We start from the raw sequence: 19,584 nt of genomic DNA on the forward strand, positions 1-19,584 counted from the left end.
ACCAATCCGATCCAAATTGGCCAAAATCATGACCCGAGCGCTGTTGAAGGTTCAACCCAATTTGAGTTACCAACGGTCTCCGAATTATAAGCGAGCTTATACTCGAATCGAAGTATCGAGAGACAAAGGACTCAAACGAGCCCAAATCACAAAATTCCGACATCATTTACATTGGCCTTCAAATGTTCAACAAACGGATTGCACAATCATTAGGATTCAATATCGGATTCCGTCTCATACTTCGACCTACTACCCTATTCAGCACACTGATTCACGCCATATATTACGAGCCTATGACTCACTACCAGAATCTATAAATAAGACCCTACATTCTCACAAGAGGAGGATCACTAGCTAAGAAGAAGAGAAGAGAGAGAGAGAAAGAAGTAGAAGAGAAGCTAGTATAGACTCCTCCTCGACCAACCGACGAAACCTCGCCGGACTCACCACCGGAACCTCTCCGGAAACAACCACGAACCTCGTCGACCCACCAACCGGAACACCTCGCTCGGACCATCGCTTATCGGAGCTTCGTTGCACCACCACCTTCAGGCCTTCAACCGTTCCAGGCCCTACGATTCTGCTGAAGACCCGATGTTTATGATTGAATCTGGGCCCTCCGCCGACGCTCTAGTTCAAGGCCAAACGTTCCTGACTCAAGGCCAACGTTCTGCTCTAAGTCGCGTCTGCACGTTCTGGCATTAAGGCCAGCACTACCAACATAACACCCAACTTTCGTGACGCCAGGTGTACTTATCAAGTACCATCGGATCTAACAACGCAGACTTCTATCGACAGTTGCTAAGTTTAATCTGATTCACCCTAGGTCGAGTGAGCAGCCACTTTGTAACCGACTCAAATTCTAGGGAATCAATTCAACTGGACTAGGCTCTCGTGGTTTTTTCCTTTCAAGAGGTTTCAAGTAAAAAAAGTCTTGTTTTACTCTGTGGTGTGATGGATATCCGTGCAAGCTGAAGACATATAGTTAAAACATCTATCGCCCGGTATATTCTAGCCGCCCAACAATAGTAACAGAAATACAAGGAGTATTTAATCAGAACTTTCTTCAAGCTTCTACACTTAAACTTTTAAAGAGCTTCAATCTTTGGCGACGGTGGAAAGCTTTTCCAAGAAGGAGAATGACTGATCTTAGTTCTGAAAAGTTTGTAAGAGCTCTTCCCCTTTAGTTCCTTAATGTATTCCTACTACTACATGGCATAATCTACAGCACTGAGATTCTTGGAGTTACTTGATGAGGGGAAACTCAGTATAAAGAGCATCTCAGATTATTGTCTGCGAATTATTAGGACTCAGGATTTGGAAGAGATCAGGGATATCTTCTAGTTCTTAATTGACGATTATCAACTTTTTTGTTGTTCTTTGTTATCTTAGTTCTTTTCTTAGTTTCCTTTTCTTTCTTTTAGCTTTATATTGTTTCTATAGCTTACTTTATTTTTTATGAGATTATACTAGTTCTTATTTTTTAACCGGTTGGGAAACTCTTAGGATACTAATCAACCTTTTAGGATTTTATTAATTTGGTATCCCTCCACCCCAAGGGTTTTTAAATGGAAATAGTAGGGGTTCTTATTTCAAATTATGGTAATTCTAGTTTAACAAATATGGTTTCAATAAGATTCTTTCCATGTTGGGAATAGAAACCAGTTGCTTTTTCTTTATGTTCTAGTTTGTAATTAGTCTTTACTTTTTAATGCAATTTTGATTCTCTCAAAAAAAAAAAAAAAAAAAAAAAACTTATAATGCTGCAATTAACTGTTTTAAAAGAGGATATGCGGCTTTATCCAAAAAAATTTCCCAAAATATTTGTAATGTAATATATATATATATATAAGAGAGAGAACAGAAACTTTGTTCCGTTGGTTTATAGAGAAAACAAGCTGAGTGAGAAGGCGCGGCGGACAAGAACAAATGGGTAGCTACAAATATTGTCTCTGCTTCACGAGGAAGTTCCGGTGGAGCGAGGCAGAGCCACCAGCCGACGTGAAGGCGGCTTTTGCCGAGCTTGCGGAAGGCGAGTTGCAGATCGGGCCCGAACAGCTCCGCCGCTTTCTGGTTGAGAGGCAGGGAGAGTCGGCCACCACAACCGCCGATGCCGAGCGGATCATTGAACAGATCCGACAACATAGGCACCGGCTACTGGGCAAGGTCGCACGACCGGTTCTCTCCCTTGAGGAATTTCATCAGTATCTCTTCTCTGAGGAATTTAATCCTCCTATCCAATCTCAGGTTCGCTGACTATCGAAGAAAACATATAAGTTGTTTATGGGGACTTAAATATATATTTAGGGATTGTTTGGCTACAAGTAAGATCTTGTAAATCTTGTAAATTCAGATTTTGTTAATCCTGAAATTTTTTTCTCTTGATCGGTGCTAAATCTGGCTAGATTGCAAGTCTCTTAAATCCTTCTTCCACAATATTTACTAAGTCAAGGATTTAGCCTAAAATTGAAGGAAAACGAGATTTAAAAAGTTAGTAGGATTTACGTGGCTTAAGAAATAGTTTGGTAAGATTTAGCCTAAATACTCGCTAAATCTTCGCTGAATGTTGCAACCGAACAACTTCTTAGTAAATCTTGAACAACTTCTTAGTAAATCTTGCTTAAGTAAATTCCTGATGATAGAACTTTGAGGGCAATTTGTTTGAAGATAGGGTAAATCCTGATGGTAGAATTATTTGATTTCGTTTTTCTTAAATGTAACCAAACATTGTTGATGTTTAGTTGCAGATTAAAATATTTGGGGGATTTAAAGAGATTTCATGTATTGTACTGACTGAAGTAAATTTCTTAAGTTTTACTCTCAACAAGATTTGACAGATCTTGGATTTGAGCCAACATTTATCAATTTTTGCTAAATCCAATATTTTCCAGGTGGTATTTAGAAACCCCTTATAAAGTGTTTCGAAAGATTTAGGCTAAATTCAACTTAAATCCTACTTTACAGATTTAATCCAAGTCCTATGGGGTTTTTATTAACTTTGTTAATGCTTTAGTTGTGGAAAACAAGTGGGATTTTTTTGGAAAGGCAATAAGTAGGCCTGCTGTTTTGTAAATGAATCAGGGGATTTCTCCGTCTTTAATAGCAACCGTTTTACTCAGAATCGGGAAACAATAGCTTCAGAATTCATTCTAGTGTTTAAATAAAAAGTATTGCATCCATGATATTGAATAAAAAAGTATTGAATACCAACTTATTTTTTTTAGGGGTGTGTGTGGGAGGGGGACGGAGATGGGGACTGAGGGCCTTGCCCAACTTTGATAATAAAACAAAGAGCAGTTAGAAGAAGCTTCTAAAGGCCAAAAGGCCTAAATTGATCAAACAATAAAATAAAAAAAGGTGAAATATATTAAGATTATATAATTTTAGTGTCATTAGTGGCCCTGAAAACCAAATTCAGTAGTGTAAAATTTGCACCTTGAAAGAGGGTTTGATGGAGAGAAATAAGACTCAAAACAATATCATAAGAAATTATTGGTTCCATCACAACTGCAAGGCAAGATCAATATATGTTGCAAAATTGAAGGCACAAAATTGAAGGCACGAGGGGCTAGTAGCAGTTGTGTTGAACCTCAAAGTAAAATAGTAAGAAGTGAAGGAGATGGCAAATGTCAAGACAAAATTCAGCCATAGAGTAAAATCCTATATAAGTTGAATAGAGAAATTGTTCAGAAGAAATATAACAAAACAACCAATCCAATCTAACAACATGAACAAACCAAGCAACTTAATCTCTGGCAAGGAGATGTTTAATTGCATTATGTACATCATGTCTGAGTCTAAGCCTTTATTTTCTGCTCTTTTGTCTAATAATAAAGTGAATGTTTTCAATGATTTTATTCAGAGAAGTGTTTTCCCTACTCTATATAGGGTATTGCTCCTTTTGATCCAAATATAGTATGTTGCGATTTGAAGTGCAAGAAGGAAAAAAAACTTTTATGATAATGCAATGAATAGTAGAGACATGGTAAAGAACTTGGGGGAAGGGATAACCAATGAGAAAGAGTAAACCTCTTAGGATTGTAGAACATGGATGGCCATAGAGATGAGGCGTTCAAAAAACTAGTGTTTGTTGTCTCCTCATGGTTAGGAGCTTTTATTCTGTACGAAGACTGGACAAGAGAACTGTTTGATTAAGCTCTGGGTACTTAGCGGTACCCAACGGTACCCAGCGGTACCGAGAGCGGGTACCGAGCTAGGTACCCACCAATGAGGTGATGTGGCACATTTTTATTGGTCTCCGGACGCCCTCCGCACTCCGCACAGAATAATAAAGCCATGGTTATAGTAAAGAGATCAAAGTCTATAAACCATAATGCCCTTGTTAAACAAAATGTCTTTGGTAGCGAGGCCTCAGTGCATTATTTTCTTGCAAAAGTAAGCATATTTGATACCAACACCCATGAACCTTATTAGTTTATACCAATTAGTATAGGGGACATGCTCATAATACTTAAGGTAAGCTTTATTTGTAGAGAAAGAGTCACGACAAACAACAACAACATCAAGCTTTTATCCCACCATGTGGGGTTGGCTACATGAATCCTTTTTCTCCATCGTGTCCTATTAAAAGTCAAATTCTCATTTAAATCTAATAAAAAAGGGTCATTCCTAATATTTTTTAACCAAGTCTTTTTAAGTTTGCCTCTACCTTTCTTAATATAAGTCAAATCTAATACCTCTACTCGCCTAATCGGGTCATCAGGAGGCCGTCGTTTTATGTGACCAAACCATCTAAGGCGGCTCTCTCTAATCTTATCTTTTACTGGAGCTACTCCAACCTTTTTATGTATATGCTCATTTCGTATCCTATCTCTAAGAGTAAAGCCACTCATCCACCAGAGCATCCTCATCCTGCCACAGTTAACTTAGTATTATGCTTCTCTTTTAATGGCCAACATTCGGCACCATAAAACATTGCAGGCCTCACCATCATCTTATAGAATTTTCTCTTAAGTTTGAGGGGTACTTTTCTATCACACAAGCCCGATGCATTCCTCCACTTCAACCATCCAACTTGAATTCTGCTGATAATATTCCCATTTATTTCACCATCACTCTGAACAATAAATCCAAGATATCTAAAACGTGTACTATTATTAATGACTTCATCGCCCAAAATCACAATCCCCTCACTAGGTCTATTACTATTAAAATTACACTCCATATATTCCATTTTAGATCTAATCAAGTGAAAACCTTTAGACTCTACGGTTGACCTCCATAATTCAAGTTTACCTTCACCTCCCTCTCTAGTCTTATCAATAAGAAGAATATCATCAGTAAAAAAACATACACCAAGATACATCCTCTTGCAAATGTCTAGTGAGAACATCCATGACTAAAGCAAAAAGATATGGGTTTAAAGCTGATCCTTGATGTAACCCAACCGAAATAGGGAAATACTTGGTCAAACCACCTTGTGTTTGAACACAAGTAATAGCTCATGCGTACATATCTTTAATGATTTGAATATAAGCGTTATTAACTCCTTTTTTTTCAAGAACTCATCATAGCACTTCTCTTGAAACTTTATCATATGCTTTTTCTAAATCAATAAATATCATATGTAAATACTCCTTATTTTATCTATATTTATCCATCAAACCTCTTAATAAATGTATGGCTTCCATAGTCGACCTACCCGGCATGAATCCAAATTGATTTTGAGAAACATTAGTATCACGCCGCAACCTATGCTTCATAACTTGCTCCTATAGTTTTAAAGTATGACACATTAACTTAATTCCTCTATAATTCGCACAATCTAATGCATCACCTTTATTCTTAAAAATAGGAATTAACACACTCATTCTCCACTCATCTGCCATCTTTTTAGTCTTCAAAATAGTATTAAAAGTTTAGTAAGCCAATAAATTCCTTCATCTCCTAAGCATTTTCACACCTCTATTGGAATATCATCAGGTCCAATAGCTTTTCCACCATTCATTTTCTTTAAAGTCTCTCTAACTTCGGTTTTACTAATATGTCGATAAAAACAGAAATCTTTATTTTTATTTAGGGTGCTAAGATCACTACAGTCAATCTTATTATCACAATCTTCATTAAAAAGTTTAGCAAAATATCTCATCCACCTTTATTGAATATCTTCTAAGAAAAATATTTTTTGATCTCCTTTATACACTTCACTTGAACTAAATCCTTGCTACTCCTATCTCTTTGTTTGGCTAACTTATGCATATATCTTGCTCCCTCAGTATCCAATCTATTATATAAATCATTAAAAGCTAAGGTCATTGCATCGCATATTACTTTCTTAGATTCCGTACGAGCATTTTTATATGTTTCCCAATTATCTCAATTTTTAAAATCAAACCAATTTTTATAAAAAATCTTTTTATTTTTAATCTTTTCTTGCACATTTGCATTTCATCTCAAACAATTTTTACTATTAGGAGCTTTTCCCTTTGATACTCCAAGCACATCTTTTCCAATATTCTTAATATCACTAGCTAGTTTTTCTCACATAACATTAACTTCCTCATGCACAGTCAAAATCTTACTATAAAAAATATTTTTGTTAATATTCTTTAAATGCCTCCATCTAATCCTAGAAAATCATTTTACTTTATTTATTATTTTATGCTCCTTTATCTTAAAGTCCAAAACTAATAATCGATGTTGCACGACCAAACCAAAAAATGCAACTAATGGATGAGGCAATTCAGATACTTTAAATTTCCATCGAACAATCGATCTCAATTTGGGAGGTTGCAAGGGGCAATAGACCAGAGTTATAAGAAATAATCTCATAGATATTGGCCGTAGTAGGTTTCCCAATGAATTGGTGCTCATAAAATCTACTATTGATTTACCATGAATGAAAGGTTCCAATATAAGGAAAGAGAGCGATTTTTGTTCATAGCAAAGACATCCAATTCTTCTTGATGTAGTCAAGATTTTTTGTTTTATGTTTTTTTATTTTCTACTTGTGTTTCTTATTTTCTTTCTCGTGAACTTCTCAATTTTTTTAGTTGTCCCTTCGTTTTCCATGTTGCCTTCTCAATTTCCCAGCTATTTTTCGCATTCCGTGCTGTCCCCTTCATTTTGGCTGCTATCTTCTTGCATTCCTTGTTGTGGTTGCTTCGTTTTCCTCGTTTTTTGCACATATTTCCTACCATTTCATTTTTCCCAACTACTGGTTTTCCCCATGCAGGCTCTCGGGTTTCCTATGCATGCTCTCGGTTTTCTCATGCAGGCTTCCGGTTACAACTGCTTGCTGTTCGGTTTCCACATTGATGTTTTCCTATACTAAGTACATTAACTCATTAAATAGGCTAGTTTGAAAGACTTTTATTGGCTGATTTAGAAGTATATTTATGTGAGCTATCAATGCTCTGTCCCTTCTCTGCTCTTATAAATAGTGTCTAATTTCCTTTAGATAGTGTGGTTGTGAAGAATATTTGGAAAGTGAAACCTACGGGTTTAAATAGCTTGCGAGCTATTTTCTTTTACCTCCATATCTTCTAAAATTTCGTCGTGGACTTCTATTTACTTCTTCTCTTCATAGTTACCATTCCATCTGTATCATTCTTCTTGAAACTTTTATAAGTTGTAAGGTCTCTTTATGTTGTATTTTATTGTAAGTTGTAAGTGATATTCTGTTTATTTAAGCTTTTGTGGGGTATAATAATATTATTATGTTCTATTGGTGTTTATTTATGTTTTGTTTTTTTTGCAATCATAGTATTTTTTAATGTTGCATCAATTTGGTATTAGAGCTTTAGGTTCAAATTTGCGCAATATAAGGCTCTCATTGAGGACCGCCTTTGCGCAATTCCAATAAAAAACGCCTCGATGCTTACGCCTCGAGTTTTTTTTATGAGGCTTGCGCCTCAACTTGGTTGAGGCCCGCCTTGAGGTCCGCCTCGCCTCACCGGCATGAGGCTTATGCCTCACGCTATATATATATATATATATATAAATCTTGAAGTAAATGCCCGACATTGGACTCTATAGGAGAGGAGGAAGGGGAGAGAGTCGTTCATCATAATGATGATTCAAATGAAGAACCCCTTAGTGATGACAGTGCTGATGATTTATGAGTTCTTATGACCCATATATGCAATTTTAAACATTGGGTTATCGTGCGAGTCTTCCTTTCTCTTTAAAACTAAAAAAATGAATAATTAAAATAATCAACATACAGATTGACAATAAATGATTATGCAACAAATGACTAATGAAACCAAAATAGAAATAATAGATAATGGGATCATGAGATTTAAGTTGACGTTAATGAATTTGAAGTTGGACCAATGGAGCTTCATGGTGGAGGATTGGGAGGACATTTTGGTCATTAACGTCGATTTTAATCCCATGATCTCATTGCCTATTATTTTTATTTTTATTTCGTTAGCCATTTGTTGCATAATCATTTGTTGTTAATCCACTTGTTGATTATTTTTGATTTTTTTTTTTTAAGTTTTAAAGATAAATGAAAACTCATACTACATCCTAAAGCTCTGATACCAAATTGATGTAACCTAAAAAAACACTAGGATTGCAAACTAAAGACTCCCTTTCAATAAAATATAAATAAACATCGATAGAACATAACAATACTATTATATTCCATAATAACTTAAACAAACACAACAAGGAACACAACATAACACCACTTATAACTCACAATAAAACACGACACAAAGACACCTTACAACTTATTAAAATTTCGAGAACAAGGATACAGGTGGAATGGGAACTGTGGAGAGAAAAAGTAGATATAAGTCTGAGACGAAGTTTTAGAGGATAGGGAGGTTGAAGAAAACAACTCACATCTTTTTTAAACCCATTAGTTTCACTTTCCAATTATTCTTTACAATTTCTCTCTAAAAGGAAATCAGCCATTATTTATAGGAGGAAAGAAGGGAAAGAGCATTGAAAACTCACATAAATATGCTTCCAAATCAACCAATAGAAGTCTCTCAAGATAGCCCATTTAATGAGTTAATTGTTGACCTCCATGTTATACCCAAAGGAACAAAAGAGATAAGAAAGCAAAATATAAATCCTACATACATACCTTGTATCCGTTGAATCCCGAAATCCTATCGATTTTTCTCCAGAAATAAGCAAAAATCTCGCTAAAATACTGCATACGCGACGCCGTTTACGTCGCTTCCCGGATATCCTATGGGCTTACCTCGATCACGCGTCCACTTGTGTCAATAAAATGAAGGTGAAGAGAGGGGCTTGGTTCCGCTTCTTCCTGCTATCTTTGACGCTCCATTCCCCTGTCGTAAGACAACTGATCGGCCCTCTACGACATCCAACCTCCAACCAGAACTCTTGCCCCTATTCCTCTTGCTTCCGTCAAAATCTCCATACCCCAAGTACAAGCCGACTTCCTCCATTCTTCCAAGCAGAAGTCCAGTCGCCTCTGGCTTCCTTTGACCAAATCCCACCCCTACAGCTTATACCCGATGCCCTCCAAGCCTCACGACCTTTGTCCGTCGCTGCTACTTCATGAATCCTGCCGCTTCTCCTTTCATCTAGAGTCGAAATAGACAAGCAGTTGTAAGCTCTCGATCCCACAAGCCCAGGCCAACGCTTCTCCACCTGATCAAACCTCTTCCTTCTCTTCCCTAGTCTCGATCGAATCCCTACCTGGCCGAAACCGAGACATCCATAGAACTCTCTGCCCGATCTTCTTATCTGGTTCACAATACATACTAAGCCCGACGCTTATAAGGCCGAATCCACTCTATTGTGCAGATCCAAAAAGCCCTAGCCCGATCTTATATAGCCTAACTCCAAATCTCCCTGACCCTTATCCACCTAACCCGAGCCATCCAACCCTATTCAACCTGTATACTCCATTTATAGGTATATACTTCATAACATTTTTTTAATTATTATTCTTATTAATATGTATTATTATTATTATTATTTCAAAAAAAGAAAAAAAGAAATGGATTTAAAAAAAAGAGATGTTTTTGTGCCATCGTCAGCATCGCCACTTCATTGCAAAGGTATAAATTTTCTAACCTAAAAATCCTTTTCTCGTGGCTTGCGATGAGCTGGCAAATACCCTACACGCTCACGTGGCATAGTAGGGAGGGAAATCGGCGCGGCGCTTGTGATGACCTAAAAAAATATTTCCTCGATCCTAGCGACGAGTTGGAAAACCCCCTACGCGCTCACGTAGCGTAGTAGAGAGAGAAACCGGCGTGGCGCTTGCGACAAGGTGGGTATTCCCCAAAGTGTTCATGTAGCACGAGGGGGACAGAAAAAATAAGTACCTCCAAACGCTCATGTAGTGCAGAGGGGGGAAAGAAACTGTGCTTCTTTCTAACATGTGCTCGAGACCCTTAAATGCTCATGTAGCGGACGAGGATTAAAAAAAATACGACTGCGGTGTCATTTGACACCTACCTGAAGCTCTCAAGTAGCGACGAGGGGAAGGTTGCCTCTTGGTTTTTCCCCTAAACGGGGGAGACATTGAGATACTGCCGAAATTTTTAGCAAATTTTGGGAACTTGAAATGTAACTTGAACTCAAAAGAGCTAGAACTTGAACAAAAGAAAAATGACTCAAATGAACATAATTTGGACAATTTGAGCAACAAGCAAAAGAACATGCAATCAGTCTACAATGGACATGAACTCGAACTTGAACTTGCAAGGACAACAGGGGACTCGAACGGAAAAGGCTATTATTGAACTTGAAATTTATTTGAACATATGGAGGACTTTATTTGAACTCGAACTCGATTGGAGCATAACATAGACTTGAGCTTAATTGCATGTGTAATGATTTGAATCAAATTTGAATATTAAAGCAAAACTCCAATATTGTGAACTTGGACTTGCAACACATGACTTAAGTGAACTCAAACTTGATTTGAACTTAAATATTGATTCGAATGTTAAGTGGGCAAGATTTGAACTATTGATCACAAGCTCCAACTTAAATGCAAATGAATGCAAATGAACATATGTACGGTTGGTGGTGAATAAGAGACTTGCAAACTCTACTTGCTTACAAGTGGTTGTAGACAACTTGATCGAATTCCATGTCATGATATGTTGTTCTCAAAAGAAAATATATCATTTATTTGCAAGCAATAATCAATAATGAGATGTTGATGAACAAAATGCAAAGGAACATATATGGGACTTGTGATAAAAAGAGAGGCTTGCAATGAATATAAAGCCTACAAACATCATTTACTCATAAGTGATGATAAAGACTCATGCAATCAAATGCCACTAGAAGGGTTTGATATGCGATAAACATAACAAGGTGACACATGTGGATGCATTCGAGTGAATATCAATCTGCATGCAATGATCAAATGAAGAATGCAGTGATATGTTTACCACCAAAAACATAGAGTTTTTTCACAAGTCTTCATGCTCGATGAAATGTGGATATCAAACAATTGTTGAATATTAAGCCCCTACACTTGTTGTAAACCATCCCCAAGGACAAAGAAGATTCAATTTGTTTGCAAGTGATAAGAAGATTCAAATGAGGGTTGATTTGTAGCTAATGTCAAGGGATTCATAAACAAATCCATCAACCCTCTTGCAACTGATGGGGGAAGCAATACACAAAGAATGTGACATATCCATAAGAAAAGTGGAGAAGTCACAATGAAAGTAGCCCGCCTACTATCAACAATAGTTAATGGATATCTATCTCACAACTATATATAATAGTTTTCACAAATACTGAAATACACATAAACAAATACATTTGTCCCATACGATAGAGGGATTTGATATTCAATTGAACAAGCAGGAGATTCGTTAGTGCACTACAATTCACTTGCAGAAAGCAACAAATAGTGCATGACAGTCTACATGTACAGAATAGTGAATAACTCAATTCAGAAGCTACTACGTAACACCATTAGATCTGCAACCCGTATACAAGCAGACAGAATGCGTGTATGAGCTTCCAAACAGAATGATGGATTTAAATGGTGGTCAACCACACAACTGAGCAGCTTTAAATATCTCAAAAATAGCCCCACATGTGCACCATAGTTTGTATACACATAGGTACATAAAAGGGGTAAATGCAATCATAACACCCGCGTGGGCCCCGATGAGCATGTTATTGGTACACACGTGACTTTTAGGGTTGTTGCGCGGGTCAATAAGTGAATTCAAGTTCGAACCCGATTATTCTATGCGGATCAATAGGAGTCGATAGGGTTCGAACCATCAAATAAATATACGGTAGTGGCGACCGATATATTTGTCTTAATATATTCATATTAGACCTTCAATGCCTATAGCAATAAAAATTCACTAATAAAGGCATGAAGCCTACGAAACTCGATCCTCTGCTGGCAAATGGGTAGAGTCGACAAGGTTTAATCCATAAATGGAAATGACCCTGAATACCCCGTTGATGGCCGTGTTGAATTCAAATATCAACCGGAGGGGATCATATACTTTTAAATGCCCTCAAACTTCCCAAGATTCAAATATTTTCAAGCGACCTCAAGGTCATCCTGATGATGGCCGTGTTGAACAAAAATCTCAACCAGAGGGGTCTATTTCAAATATTTCAAAATCCAAAACTCCACCAAGTACATAAAAATCCACAAATCCAAAAAATCATCCATTCCAAAATATTTAAAATTGAAATAAATTCATCAACCACTTAAAGCAAAATACATCAACCCTCCACAACAGTTTGCCGAGGTTGACAAATTCAAATATAACTTCAGCTCACATAGAGCCAAATGTCTAGCGAAAATATCATTATGATCCATTCTCAAACAATTTCCTGCCATTAAAGACGTGGTACGTTTCCTTTAACTGGCAATTTTGCTGCCAAATGGCATCGTAGGATAAACGGTTATGACTCGGGGCTCTCTGAACTGAGTGGTTTTGCCACCAAATGGCTCCACGAAATACCGATTATGTCTAGAGCCAATGCGTTCCTTAGTGGCATCAAATCCTTGAGATATGAATTAATAGGATATAATCGATAGGGCATAAAGCCCTCTGTTAGCTAAGATGGATTCAAATTTGTTCCCTTAGACAAGCATTCACCCCAGGTCTACAAGGTCCCCTTGGACGAAGCAACTTATGGCTGCCGACAAGGATCCTTCTGTTAGGTTTGGTCGACTACCTCCTCTGATTAAGTAGACCAGGGACCACGATGGCCCGGGATGATGGAACCATGAGATCTTAATCGGGTCTATCATCCATTCCCCCACCACTATCTGCTTTAAGTATAAGGTGATGAAATTTTCAATTTTAAATATCAAACTTTCCAAATCCCCAAATTCAAATCCATGCTGCTACTATATGCTATATGCTACATATCTCTACGTATCTGATTGACGACTAGCCTTAATCGAAAGTTCTCTCTTGTGATCGGGAGGGGTAATTAACTATAGGGGCTTGCGCCTATAGGAAACCAGAACTCAGATTATAAAGTCCTCGCAAAATGAGGGCGAAATCTCTAGGTAGTGTCTTATCTACAAACCCATCTGCCTTTCAAAATTTACCCCGGAACTTATTCCGTTAAAACTCCCTCCGAAAAGAAAAACAGTCAGGCGGAGGCCGGGGCCGAATTTTCAGAGCCCACATTAATGCACTTAATATAGGAAAAGAGCAAGGTGGAAACCGAACAACCAGCAGTAGGAACCAGAAGCTTGCTTGGGAAAGCCAAGAGCCTGCATGGGGAAAACCAGTAGCTGGGAAAAATAAAACATCAAGAAATATGTGCAACCACAATAGGGAAAATGAAGCAACCACAGCAGGGAATGCGAGTACACAGCAACCAAAATGAAGAGGATAATAGGGAATGCAAAAAAGTAGGTGGGAAATTGAGAAGCGAACATGGAAAACGAAGGGACAACTTAAAAATGAGAAGTTCAGGAGAGAGAAAACAAGAAACATAAGTAGAAAATAATAAAAAATCATAAAAAAGGAAATATTGACTGCATAAATTTCCCCTTGGTGGAAGAATCTCATCACTTGATGAGAAAGTTTCAGTAATGAGCCGATAGATATCAGGATAAAGAATCTACAGCTTTTTATCTTCAACCTAAGAAAAATCAACTTCTTTTGACCAATTTTTTCTTCTCATTCTATCTATTTCTTCTCTTCACAGTTTCCCTTCCACTTGTATATTTCTTCTCCAAATATTATAAGTGTAAGGTGATGTTGTGCCCCGTTTGTTGGTATTTGCCGGAGTGCCGACATGAGCTGGATCCTAATTTCTATGGTTAACCATTGGTTTGATTTTTCCTTTGATCATCATTCTCTATTTTCGTGATTTCCATGTGAGGTGATCTTGCAAGGTTGTTCTGAGAGTATTTTAATTCAGTTATTTGGTTATTTTGTGTGCCTTCTTATCAATTTTTTAAGTTTTGTTTCTTACTTAGTTTCTAATATTTGTGTATGTTTATGTTATATTAAAAGGGAGTGTTGTCAATTGCATTCTTAGTGTTCTCCAACTTGTTTTAGAACCTAGATTGCATCACTTCTTCTTATTAGCAATGAATTGTAAGGCTTTACAAGGTGGGGAGGCTACTCCGTGAGTGGGCGCTGAAAATAAATCATAGAGATTGGAAAACCAATTAGTGAGGATAGAGTTTGAACTCTAGATTCTTCCAATCATATTGGCTTTGCAGATGATGTTCATTGTGTCAAGAGAACAGAGACCCAAACTCTCTTTTTTCTTTTGGAAAGGATAGCAGCATGCTAAGATATATGCATCTTATTCCCAGAGTTGTATGAAATAAAAACTTTGAAATTAAGGAGATAATATTTTTAATGACACCTTTTGGGATGACATATATATGAAATAAGAATACTAATGTATCTTCGTTTTGATAATCTATTGAATAAAAAAGTTGTGTGTCCAACCTTGCCATCTTCATTCTTTAGATAATGACACCTAGTATGGTAGGTGACAGAAGGGTATAATTGGACTGCATTGCGCTAGCTATTTAGTCATCATTACTTAGCTCTTAAAATTTTTCAGAGGCAAAAGGGGTTTTTAGTTTAAGTAATACTATAGTGTCCAAAATGTAGCACAAAAGAAGTTTCTAGATCATTTAGTAAATAATATGTGACATGCATATATCACAAATCTGTCATACAATGGGTCCTGAAGATTTCTCCTGGGCTAATATTTTTGGGAATGAAACATCAAATAGTTTTCACGATACAATCTATGAATTATGTAATTCATATGAGGATCTCTAATAAATATTATATCTGTGATTTAGAACATCATGCAAATCATTATTTTGGCCCCACCACTAGATTAAAATCAAGAACTTAAGATGGAAGCAATTGCTAAGACTTCCCTATCTTATGGTTAAGATCAAGAGCTTAAAATGGAATTTAGGGATAAAAGACCATCATCATCCATGCATGGAAAAAGATGCTTTGACATACAAAGTATTTAAAATGTAATGGTATATAGAGCTTGAAATTTAAAAATATTAATCTTAAAACTTTGAATTTTGTAACTTAAATAATCCCTCCATATGATAATTTTTAAATTGTATTTCCCTTATATAAAATTAGTTTTAGCTTTGCATAGAAGCTATAAGGGTTGACCAATTCATTAAGGGACTCCAATTTATTATTTACTTTCCTAGTTTTTATTTTCCCCTCGTTTTTGAATTTTGAACTTTAAAACCTAATATAGTAATTTAAATGTTTGCTGGATGAATGAAAAAGGGCTTTTGCTATTTTGAGAAAAAAATTAGTAAAGTTAGGGTTGAATGTTTGGTGGACGACCTCTTTTCCTTGAGTTCTTCTTAGATGAAGATCTAGTTATGCCTGTAGTTAATTACTGAAATCTCTTCTCGTTTCTTCTACCATCATACTAACATCTTCTCATACATTCCCTTCATCTCCCAAGACTCTTCCTTAACCATATCCCTCAAACAAACCATAATCCCCTCCCATAACAATCAACCAAACAATGTCCTCCATTGACTTGGTTTTGGTCATACCTTCTCCACCATCTTCTAAACCTCTTGGATTTTCATTATGTACTCTAGATCTGATCTGTACATGTTCTCCTAACATTTTCTAGCCTTTCCAACCCCTACGGATAACTTTAAGCTCTTCCACTAACCCAATATTCTCGGACTAATCAAATCAGCCAAACAAGGTTACCTTGTACTTAATCATGTCTCTCTTCCATTCTTTGGCCTTCAAATCCCGTGGAATTTCACCAAAAATTCTTGATTAGATCTAAATTATTATTCTTGCATTCCCAAATATATCCATTTTCAAATCATTCGGCCTTAATGAACCCTAAAATTCCCAAGGAGAGCTTTAGGTTTGTCCTTGCCCTAAGTCTTTAGCTAACCCCTCCGTTTTGACAGCCCTAGTTGTTGGTTTCCTTTTTTTAATTTCCTATTGAATATCTGCATAACTCTATTTTCTCCGTTTTGTATATTATTTTTATTATAGATATGAGTAACTTCTTATAAATAAATTTCACATAAATAAATTTGCATCGGATTGATAGTCATTTGTTGTTTTATGACTAAACCAAGTACTTGACTAAATAGCTGCAAGAGGTGGCATATTTGGCTCTTGAAATCTAGATAAAGCAAATGAACTGGATGTTATGTTGATGACATAATGAATGCATCTTTTTCAGTATTGTTTATTTGTATGTTGTATGAGGGCTTATTTTAGTACAAACTTAACTAAATAGAAATGATGGAGGTGGCACTTTTTATTTTTATTTTTATGGTGGAACTTTCCATTTCTTGTGATGCTTTTAAAATACTTTTGCTAGAGCATATAGCTCCAAACAAATGCAACTGATTTTATTCTTAGATTTCTTTGATTTTTTTTTTGGGACTGTTATTGCAATGCAGCAGTTATTAAAAATAGTTGGTTTCTAGCAGCAATTGAAATTAGTTATTTTCTTTAGTAAATCATCTAATTAAATTTAATAATATTGCTTTGTTTTTGAATCTAGAGCTTGATCAGAACTATGTTTTCTTTTTCTGCCTTATTTTCTCAACTGCTATTCCAGGTTCATCATGATATGACCGCTCCTGCATCCCATTATTTCATATACACTGGCCATAATTCATACTTGACTGGCAACCAACTCAGTAGTGATTGCAGTGATGTGCCAATCATAAAAGCCCTGCAAAGAGGTGTGAGAGTGATTGAACTGGATATGTGGCCAAACTCTACGAAAGATAACATAGATATCCTTCATGGAAGGTATTGCTTCGGAATATCCTACTTCACCATTGCCTTCTTATTTGTAACTTGCATTGCCACAAATTCTTGATGAAGACCATTAATGTTTAAACTATAATTTAAAACAATCCATTTAGCTTTTCGGTTTGGTTTCAATAGATCTAAAATTGGAAATGGCCTGTTTTGTGTTTTTTTGCTGCTTTTGGACTAAAGTCAAGTGTTCTAGTTAAGTTTTAAATTAGGCGATCAGGTATTGAGGTGTTTTCTTTTTGTGAGACAAGGTGTAAGCCTCAAGGTTTTATGAGGAGCGAGCCTTCAAATAAAATCATTAAATACATAAAAAATAAAGCATTTAAAAGTAAGATTAAATAATAATATAAAATCATAAAAAATTAAATGAGCCGTCAATATTAAGAAATCTAATATAAACAAATAAAGATAAATAAAGTAAAAAACAAATAAGTAATCATGTCCTAAGATAAACTAGTTATGATTTATTTTCTTTCACTCCCATCACTTAGAGTGTCTTCATTAGAATATCATCATAGCTGATTGTTTTTTTTTATCTTGCTCACTTTCATCAACAGCCTCCCAATCTTCTTTATTATTTTCAATCTCAATGAACGTCATCTTCCCTAATCAAATAATGTTCAATTAGAATGCTATTTAAAACAGTGACTATATTGATCTTTAATAGTTTAAATTACATATATATATATATATATATATATATATATATATATTATTCCATGATGAGAGAAATCAACAATGAGATCTTCCTCATGTGATTTTGAAGGTGAAACTTCATTTTTATCCTCATCAAATCATTCTTTATCCAATGGTACATCATTATTAACCAAGGGATTTTTATCATCCTCCAAATTATTTTTTTGTTGATGATCTCGTGTTTAGTTTATTATGTTTTGTAGAGTAAAAGTAGGCTTTTATTGTTATTTTTTTTAGCCCAACATATTAAAAAATATGATCCGAACATAGGGCCTGCCCAAGTTGAATACGATTCACTATATCTAGAAAAGTTGGTACAAGTGAGGTTGTAAATGAATCTAGTTGAGCCAAGCACTACATTATTTAGGTTTATTCATTTATTTTCTTATTGAGTTAGAGTTGAGTTTGAATGTGATCCGACCTTTAAAATCTTTTTCAAACTTTTTATTTGCTTTCTTATCATGTTTGAGCTAAAATCAAGCCTAACTAATTGTATGTTTGATGGTAATAATTTAAACATATTGCCTATTTTTTATACATAATTGGATTTATATATTTAAAAAAATTATGTTTTTAAACTTGTTTGGTGAAATTTAAATAATAATAAAAATTATTTGAATTTATGTGTCTGGCTATTCTTTTAATAAAATTTCATCATCACATCTAATAATATACATAATTTTAAAACATATAAATTATAGAAAAAAATTAAATAATAACGTAGAATAAGCCATCAAATAAAAAATCAAGCCATCATTAAATGAGCAATTTATCATGTTCTTAATGAGCTATTTGTTAAACAACAAATGATCACGTTCACAAACAGAAATGAATACGAGAGTCATTGTTCAAATTTGTTTATTTATATGACGAGCTTTTAAAATTTTATTCAAATTTGTTCAATTATGTGAATAAATGAACATTATATGAATGAATATCAAGTTGTTCATCGAGTGCACTTGTTCATTTGTCACCTTAGGTATAAGGGTGGCATGCCTTCAAATAATTGGAGGGACTTTAATATAAGATGCCTCTTAGGTAATTTGAAAAGGGAAAGTTTGTGGCCACCAAGGTAGGTCTTTATGTGCGTTGGTTGTAGTTGTATGTAGGGGCAGGGGGTACAACATAAATGGAAATGGCCTCTGTATAATTCTATCTTAAGATACCTATGGCGTCATTCTCGCTGGAGACGCCTATGATGCCATGACTGTCATGACACAGATTTGACAATGACACAATTTTTGTTGCGTTGTATTTCTTTGACACAGAAACAAGAAAAGATTAAGGACTAACCAACTATGAAAACAAGAAGTAAATAGAACCTTAAACCCCAATTGAGCCAACCCTACAAGAATTTTTACAACCAAAAGCCTAGATCTTTAAACCAAATACGGAAGCAAAGTTGAAATATCGAGAAACAGAAATTACAGCACTTTAATTGATTAGCTGCAGTAATTTTGGACTTTTTCTAAGGACTTACAGGTCGGTAGTGCTTGCCATCTTCCATGAACAGGAAGGGTAGTTGGCTTGCAGCTAGTGGCTGTTAGGACTTCCTCCAGAGAACTGTGCTGGCACCTGAATAGGCTTCAACCGGATCCAAGATTGATTTCTTGATTACACGAAATCTGTCACCGTAGGAAATTAGCCAAAAAAA

General features: G+C 35.7%; 1 protein-coding gene across 1 annotated transcript in view; it reads left to right on the plus strand.

Annotated features, from left to right (window-relative positions):
• The first annotated feature begins 1,864 nt into the window (after positions 1-1,864).
• Positions 1,865-19,584, plus strand: part of LOC110092040 (phosphoinositide phospholipase C 2) — a 39,852-nt gene continuing 22,132 nt past the window's right edge. Inside the window, exons 1-2 of the mRNA XM_020816388.2 lie at positions 1,865-2,247; positions 17,029-17,225. Of these exons, the coding sequence (XP_020672047.1) occupies positions 1,930-2,247; positions 17,029-17,225 (515 nt within the window). The 5' untranslated portion in view covers positions 1,865-1,929. The remainder of the gene's footprint in view (positions 2,248-17,028; positions 17,226-19,584) is intronic.

The sequence above is a fragment of the Dendrobium catenatum genome, unplaced genomic scaffold (genome assembly GCF_001605985.2).
Source record: "Dendrobium catenatum unplaced genomic scaffold, ASM160598v2 original_scaffold_212897, whole genome shotgun sequence".
Classification (NCBI taxonomy): Eukaryota; Viridiplantae; Streptophyta; class Magnoliopsida; order Asparagales; family Orchidaceae; genus Dendrobium; species Dendrobium catenatum.